Source organism: Vicia villosa, unplaced genomic scaffold, assembly GCF_029867415.1.
Source record: "Vicia villosa cultivar HV-30 ecotype Madison, WI unplaced genomic scaffold, Vvil1.0 ctg.001343F_1_1_1, whole genome shotgun sequence".
NCBI classification, from domain to species: Eukaryota; Viridiplantae; Streptophyta; class Magnoliopsida; order Fabales; family Fabaceae; genus Vicia; species Vicia villosa.
The window spans coordinates 154,094-162,833 of NW_026705582.1; the positions used below are offsets into that span (position 1 = coordinate 154,094).

The 8,740-nt window shown below is 34.3% G+C and overlaps 1 protein-coding gene across 1 annotated transcript; it reads left to right on the forward strand.

Moving 5' to 3' along the window:
- The first annotated feature begins 864 nt into the window (after nt 1-864).
- LOC131634731 (probable protein phosphatase 2C 4) lies at nt 865-4,027 on the forward strand. Its single transcript, XM_058905356.1, has 4 exons — nt 865-2,740; nt 2,830-2,943; nt 3,196-3,460; nt 3,559-4,027. Exons 1-4 carry the CDS (start codon nt 1,103-1,105, stop codon nt 3,672-3,674), a joined length of 2,133 nt encoding a protein of 710 aa, XP_058761339.1. The 5' UTR covers nt 865-1,102; the 3' UTR covers nt 3,675-4,027.
- The last annotated feature ends 4,713 nt before the right edge of the window (nt 4,028-8,740 follow it).

Consider the following 8,740-nt stretch of genomic DNA (forward strand, 5'->3'; position numbering starts at 1 on the left):
AACTTGCACACTTAACCATCATTGATTTATTAAACAAAAACAATTGATTAGCTTTCATCCCAAGCATCATCAAGCAAAACTTGAAATGTCAACATTCAATTCAATCTGAAAAATAAAAAAAGTCAATGGAGTAATGGGGCTACATGTTAGTCAAATCACCTAAATGTTCAGGCTGTGCAGTGATGGCAGCATTACTAATTTCGAACTACCCCACCAACAACACAATCAATTAATAAATTAAGCCAACCTCAACTTCTCTTTCTATTTTCATTTTTCCATTTATTTAAATTAAAAACAAAAAACACCGAAATTATTGACAATTATTTTAATTTTTTAGTTGAGCTCAGTTAATAAAACTCCAGTTGACAAATTATAATACCCACCAATCAAAAACCGCCACGTGTAAGTCAATGTTATTTCTTCAACACTCTTCTCTTGATCCAACGGTGACCATGGCACGCTTTTCAACATGGAGTTTTTTTTCTTCTTTAAATACAGTTTTCATCTATATTGACTTTTTATTTTCTTAACCAGAATTTATGGTATAATGTACGACATTATTTAAATTTCACCCTCTTAAAAACGACAACACTCTCAACGTAGTTTTCACTCATTCATTTTTTCGAAATTTTTTCTCACAAAAGATCTCATCCGTTCATTCTAAACGCGTGTAATCACGCTCAGCGGGTTGCGTGGTTGAATCTTGAACCATGTATCAAAACCGGACAAAAACTTTAAATTTTACTTTATCTTCATTATAGTCAACGCCCCACTCAAAAAAAAAAAACAAACTCAACTTTGAATTAATTTTCCATAAATAATTGATAGAAAAAATGAGTGCGTTTTCTTATTTTGTAAATAACCTTTAATACAAAAGTCAACTCTCTCTCTCTCATCATCTTCTCTTATCAACTTCAACTTGTTTTTCTTCTTCACCATCCACTTCTCCATCTCTCTCTTAGTTGCTTCCTAGTTTCCACTAATTTTTCAACAACATGAAAAACGCGTTGTAAACATATAAACAAGTAACAACCTCAAATCTTGTTTTATTTTTTGATTCTTTTGTTTTTTCATTTGTTCTTGTTTTTTTTTTCCTTCTGCTATGGGTAACGGAATAGGAAAACTAACGGTGTGTTTCACGGGAAGCGATAAGGGTCGGAAACACGATATATCAATTCTAATAACTGACCCGTTAGACGAAGGACTCGGTCACTCTTTCTGTTACGTTAGACCCGACCCGACCCGGTTATCGAGTTCGAAGGTTCATTCTGAAGAAACGACGACGTTTAGAACTATCTCCGGGGCTTCTGTTAGTGCTAACACGTCGACGCCGTTATCGACGGCGTTTATGGATTTATACTCTTACGGTTGTTTCGATAGAGCTGCGGCGTTTGAGAGTTCTACTTCTTTTGCTTCTCTTCCGTTGCAACCGATTCCGAAGAGTCTGATGGGGACCGGTTCGGGTCCTTTTTCGAGTAATTTTGGAGGTGGTGGTTTTCCCGGTTCCGGTCCGCTTGAGCGTGGGTTCATGTCCGGTCCGATTGAGAGGGGGTTCATGTCCGGTCCGATTGATCGTGGTTTATTTTCCGGTCCGATTGAAAAGGATAACTCCGATCAGGGTTTTCCGAGAAGCTTCTCTCATAGTGGATTAGGGGTTTCGGTTAGACCTAGAACGAGGAAGGAAAAATGGATTCGTGTTCTTCAGAGAGCGATTTCGAAGACTCTGTCGCGTGGACAGAGCTCGATTGTTACTCCGATCAAAGGTGTGCCGGTGAAGGAGCCGCCGGAGTGGATCCTTGCTGGGGAGAAGCATAACGAGAATTTGACGGTGAGTAGTTTGAATTTGAGTAGTGAAGGTAGTTTGGAAGATGATGATTCGATGGGGAGTCAGAATCTGCAATGGGCTCAGGGGAAAGCTGGGGAGGATCGTGTTCATGTTGTTGTTTCTGAAGAGCATGGTTGGGTTTTTGTTGGGATTTATGATGGTTTCAATGGTCCTGATGCGCCGGATTATTTACTTTCGAATCTTTATAGTTTTGTTCACAAGGAGCTTAAAGGGTTGCTTTGGGATGATGGGGTTTCGGCGGATAATTTGAATTTGAAAGCGCGCGATTCGGTTGATGATGTTGATGTTGTTGAAGGGAAAGAAGCTAAGGTGTTTGATGATTGTTCTCAATGTGTTGGTCAAGAGAAAGGGGATTTGGTTTCGAAGAAAAAAAAGAGAGGGAAGAATTCGAAGAATAAGTACAAAGATGCAGCGATGAAACACGAAGAAAATCATAGGAGATGGAAATGTGAATGGGATAGGGAGAGACTAGAGCTTGATAGAAGATTGAAGGAGCAACTTAGTGGTGACGACAGTGACAACAATTCTGTTAATCATTCAGATGTTTTGGAGGCTCTATCTCGAGCGTTGAGGAAAACCGAGGAGTCTTATCTTGATGTTGCTGATAAGATGGTGATGGAGAATCCAGAACTTGCTTTGATGGGTTCTTGTGTTCTTGTAATGTTGATGAAAGGGGAAGATGTTTATGTGATGAATGTGGGAGATAGTAGAGCTGTGTTGGCGCAAAAGGCTGAACCTGATTATTGGATTGGGAAAATTAGACAGGATTTGGAGAGGATTAATGAAGAGACAATGCATGATCTTGAATCATGGGAGGATGCTGATAAATCAAATTCTATTCCTAGTTTAAGTGCTCTTCAGCTTACCAAAGATCATAGTACCAATGTTGAAGAGGTAAATTCTTTACCTTTCTTAGACTGTTGTTTTTGGTCATTTGTTTATCTGTTCATCTTGATTGAAAAGTGTTAAATTTTTAATTTCAGGAAGTAGTCAGAATAAGAAAAGAGCACCCCGATGATCCTTGTGCTGTAGTCAATGAACGTGTTAAGGGATCTCTCAAGGTTACTCGAGCATTTGGTGCCGGATTTCTCAAACAGGTTGGTATCTTAATGTATTTTCTAATTAGCAACTTTACAGTCATCATTATGTCCAATCACAGTTTTTGCATCCGCAAAATCATGATCACTTCATATTCACGCAGTCTGCACATCGATGTTCTGATTGCCTAGATGCATGACATTGTGATAATTCAAATTCAAATTCAAAAGTATAAGATATAGGATACCATTGTTTTCTAAAACTATTTTTTAAACCATGTTTCTAAGCATATATATGTGAATGTTTTGCAGCCCAAATGGAACAATGCACTTCTCGAGATGTTTAGAATCGACTACGTAGGAAATTCTCCATACATCACTTGCCTACCATATCTTAAACACCACAGATTAGGCCAAAAAGACAAGTTCTTGATTCTATGCTCCGACGGTCTCTATCAATACTTATCAAACGAAGAAGCAGTAGCTGAAGTTGAACTTTTCATCACATTGCAACCTGAAGGAGACCCTGCTCAACATTTGGTTGAAGAAGTCTTGTTTCGTGCCGCAAAGAAAGCAGGTACTAACTTTTCCATTTTAAACATTTCACATTTGCATCTTAGACACCGATTACCATAATGATTTTACTTAACTTTGATTCTCCTTAATCTTAACCAGGTTTGGACTTTCACGAATTGCTCGAGATCCCACAAGGCGATAGGCGACGTTACCACGACGATGTCTCCATCATTGTTATTTCTTTGGAAGGAAGGATATGGAGATCATGTGTATAAGTATAATAAAAACACCAACCATATATAATATCATCATCTATATATAAAAAAAAAAAAAAAAAAAAAAGATATGAGATACATGCTCTTCCAAAGGGTCGCGACGATCACGATCACGCATCGTTTTTGCTCTCACCACTTCCGAACTCAAGAGTACCGGGTAAATTACTTAACGAACTTAAATATAACCAAAAATTTACATGTATTTGATGTTAATTCGAACTATTTACATGTATCTTTTTCGATTATATTTAAATTCGGAGTAATTGTGTAATCCAGTGGGTGGTGGTGAGAATTGTAAAGTTGTAAAACTTGGATTTTGTTGATTATTAATATAACTCACTCTCACATAAAAATTGTGATTTTGTAATAATATTTTTTTGGTGCCCCAAGCACTAGCAACCTCCACCACTTTCTGCAAATCTGGTTGGAAAATGATAGAGCTAGTCGTTAGTGCATGAGCATCTTATCAAGTTCAAAATTGAAATAACATATTAACATACTCCAAATGAAAATGCTTCTAAGTTGAAGCAATTTATTTTTCAATTTGATGTGGATGAAGCACTATTTTGAAAATATGACTCTTTAAGCAATATTTTTTGTCTACCACTATAGTACTATATATTCTTTGAAGCAACATGGTGTTGTTTTATTTTATTTTCCTCTTACGTGTTCCAATTTGAATGATATGCTTTTATTCTTTGGTTTCTAGTTTGTAATAAAAATAAATAAATAAATAAATAAATAAACGTGTAGTGGAATCTCGTATCACACACGGTGTGTGCATCAAAATCAAACTTTTGATTTGGATTTTGACCTTAGTCTATTTTTTCAACTTTTTGAGAGTTGACGACTCTTCTTACAAATGGCTTGGCTCAGCGTAAGAAAACGAAAGGGTTCAATGAACTGAAAGCTGTATACGTGAGATATGGTGATTTTCTTTATGAGAGGTATCTCTACGTGGAAAGGCAAATATTAATTGTCGATAAATCAATCTTCATTCAAGAAGTTGACTTTTTTCTATTGGCACATTTTCCATTCAGATTAGTCATACTCCATTTATCACTAAATAAAACCATTTTAAATTAGTAAAAAAAAAATAAAACCATTTTAAAAAAAAAAAAAAAGAGTTGACAATGTAGTTAATTGTATAAAATTGTATAAAATGAGTTATCCGACTTTAAATAGATCGGTACTTACCGACTTTAAATAGACCGGTTCTAACCGGCTTTAAATATTATAGAGCCAGATATAAAAGTCCTACTGTAATATGATCTCAAAATATATTATTTGTCTAGATAGATTGCGAACTATTTGGTCATAGATAATTTATTTATTATTTTTTATTAAACAAGCTAAATAAAAATATAAAATATTTAGGTTTAATTAGATATTTGGCCCTTTAAATTAATTATTTGTTTTAAGTTGATCCTTTATTTAGTAAATGTTACTATTACATCCTATAACATCTTTGTTGGTCAATGTAGTTTTTTTTTTTTGGTTAGTTTTGCAAGTTTGACATTACATGTTAAATCTTTACTCTTAAAGGGGTTAATGTGACGCATCATGGTATTATATATCATCTTCTTCCATGAACATCAATCAAATGTATTCAAATATTTCTGAAATTTCCTAGGGTTCATCATCCTTGTTCGACAACTTCCCCAAATTTTGTTTGATTCTTACTAAGTCATCTCATGATTTTGTGATTGTTCAGTTCGTTGAGTTAAGATCTCTCTCCATCTCATGATTTCATATTAGTTAGTGTTAAATTCAAAATTATTTGTGTTCATCTTTATTTATTTTTTTAATCTTCAAAATCCCATGTCATTAGTATGCATCTCCATATCCAACTCCAAGTCTTCCAAAGATTTGAAATCGCACTGTAGTTCACAACAAACACTCCAAACATTTTGGTTATGTTCTAAGAAGGCACAAGGTTAAAGAACCATGTTTGTGAGCTTGGTAGATCATCTGAGTAGAAAAAGGTGGTTAGAAGCAAGTGACTAGAATAAGGTTTAAGTGTGACTTGAGATTCAAGTGTGTCTTGAACTTGATCAAGGTTTTTGAATAATGAGTTCAATATGGTAGAGAGAAATAAGATGGTTGTTGGGTAAATTGACATCACCATAGTTTAAAGTCAATATGGAGAATTGTAGAAGTATGCCTTAGAACATTTAGTGATGAGGTGAATGAAAACATATTTTCAGATTGCTAGAAATCAGAAGGCCAAAAAACGACTAAAAATTCTATCAATAATGTTATGGCCGCGAGGACGGAGCTTTAGGTGCTACGGTGGAGGCGGGTTGCCGATGATAATTTGATATGTCGGGGGATTTCGGCATGCGGTAGGGTCGGGTCCGATGGGAAAATGGTCTGGTCTAACCTGGTCGTTTCGGCTTGTGAATACGTTCGTTAATGTTAGAATACTATAAATATATTTTATATTAATTTAGAGATACTCTAAGATACTACTAAGTAATACTCTAAGACAATCTTAATTAATATAAAGGATATTATAAGATATAATAATCTTTTTATTCTAATAGTTAATTGATTATGTTTGGGTCCATTAAGGATCTACTGGGTTTCAATAATTATAAATATGTATCTCTATCATTCTTGTCTTGAACAATTTTTAAAGTGTAATCTAAGAGACAGAAAGTGGAGGTGACAGTCTTACGAAAACTTAAAGAGGCAATGAGAGAAATTCCTATGATTGTGTTCTTGGAACCTAAGAAAATTTTGGAGGTATTTAAGAGGATTGAGAAACACTTCTAAACATCTTAGACTTATGTGATTCATATATAAAGTTAGAGAGATTTAAAAACATTTAGGTAAAAATGGGATTTGTTATTGGGGAACTTGGGTGACTATTTTATTGTAGCTCATTTGAAAATATTTTGTAACAAGTTTTGGAAGTATAGTGAATCAGAGATATTCCCTTTTACCTAAATTAGGTCTTTAGATCGAACTCGGTAAACAAATTATTGTGTTCTTCTCATTTATCTTCACTCTTGGCATGTCATTGTGTTGCTTGAGATAATTTATTTTAGTTATCTTTGTTCTTTGCTCCTATACATCTTTGAATAATTTTATAAATTGTTTTGAATTATTGTATTAGTTTTTTACAACAACCTCATTACGAAACTTCCAAGGCAATTAAATGGTGTAAAATTTTCCTCTCGAGCATTCATTAGACACGAACAATGGTGCATCTATGCTCTGCCGCCTCATACAAACAATATGCTTGTAGAGATAACCATAAAGTCATTCCACCTGGCTCTAATGCTAGGGAAATGCCTCTTTCTCTACCTGAAGAAATATAGAGCAACCAATCATTCTTCAAATTGTTAATGACGATCCAATCTAAGATTTTTTTTTGGTTGGAAATATTTCTCTCAAATAAAATAGGCAAGTATGCAGTTGATTAACATATAATTCTCAAAATCACAACGTATAAGTGATAAGAAAAATATGTTTGATCAACGAGAAATATCAAAAATCTTACCTATATAAGCAAATAAGAAATAGATGACAATATGTCCTGGAGGGTTTTATGATTTTGCTCTATTTTCAACAGGATGTTACATAGATGATTTTGTTACCCATGTTTAATGTTGTTTCTATTTTCTTTAATTTTCCAGGTTTTTATTTCAATATGACTGAAGCTAACTCAAGGTATGATTTTCTTTAGTTGGGTTTATTTGCTTTTCATCCTTTTTGTTTATGATAGTGACTTTGATTATACTGTCTTGATTATTGGAAATTCAGGAGATTAACGAGGATGACGAGAAACTGATGGATGCATTCTTATCCAAGGACCCAGGTTCTCAGACAACAACACTTGCAGATGTTTTGGTTAAAAGATTAAAATCATGTGATTTTATTGTTGCTTTAGATAGTAACATTAATCTGCATTTATTTTCCTTATCTTTGTTTTATTGTATTTGATTGTTTTCAGCTTGATTTGGGTTCTGATTTTTATTCTTTCTTGTCGTTTATGAATTGTTATGTGTGCAGATAATCGACCAATGCCTAAAGTGGGCACATCTGTAATGGAGGTCAACAAGGGGTATTTACAGTTTTCATTTCAAATTCTTCTATGAACATGTAGATCAGATAAACAAATTCATTTCCATTATTATATTTAGGTGGTTTCTATTAAGTTTTCATATCTTGCATCGCTTTTGCAGGGTTGCAACTCTTCTCAGCAGATATACAGTATGCAAACTCCCCAAGGCATTTAAATTTATCCTTTAAATGAAAAATTGGGAGAAGGTCTTATATATTACTGAACCAGAAAATAGTCAGCGAATGCTTTGTATCAATCCACTAGGATTTTTGCTTCGAATTTAGGTGCAAAAAAGGTTGAGCGATTCTACAGGCTTGTGTTGCTCCCAAGAGTGAGAGAAGATATAAAAAAGAACAATCAACTGCATTTTACTTTATATCAAACATTGAAAAAGGCATTGTACAAGCCTGCTGCTGTCTTTAAGGGAATACTGTTTCCACTATGCGAGGTACATAATTATTTCTAGGTTTTTAATTTTTATGTTCTAACTAATCATTGGTCAATGTTTTTTCAGTTCTGTTTGTGATATATTCTGTTAATCCTTTAGCTGATAGTAAAGTTTTGCTATTCCATCATAATACATCTTTAGGCTTCTGAACATCTTAAGGAATATCTTTCTGATGCTATAGTTTGTGCAATCTAAAATGGGATATTGTGTTTGATAAGGATGGTGTTCTGAAACAAATTAAAGGAAAAGATTATATTGATATGTTGCCCGTTGATGCCATTCAAGACTTCTATTAACATATTTGAGGTTGGGATACTTAGTTGTTGCTGAAATGCTGAACATCTATCAATGTATTTAGATGTTGCAGGTTCAGTTATAATGCCTTATGGTTAGACTACTCAATTCAGCTTATATGTGATGTCCTTAATATCCTCTCAAATGTTGGTGAGAGTGGTTTATGGGTATGGGAAGTGCTATTGGATTGCAAAATCTGAAGTCACTCACAATTGCATCCTGCAGAGGAGTTTTATCCTGCAGAGGAGTAAC

What these genes read in the sequence shown, in the direction of transcription:
- LOC131634731 (XM_058905356.1), top strand. Translation starts at nt 1,103, where the DNA reads ATGGGTAACGGAATAGGAAAACTAACGGTGTGTTTCACGGGAAGCGAT. An exon ending in GTGCCGGATTTCTCAAACAG is followed by an intron (nt 2,944 to 3,195) that starts GTTGGTATCTTA and finishes AATGTTTTGCAG; the next exon opens with CCCAAATGGAACAATGCACT. An exon ending in TCGTGCCGCAAAGAAAGCAG is followed by an intron (nt 3,461 to 3,558) that starts GTACTAACTTTT and finishes AATCTTAACCAG; the next exon opens with GTTTGGACTTTCACGAATTG.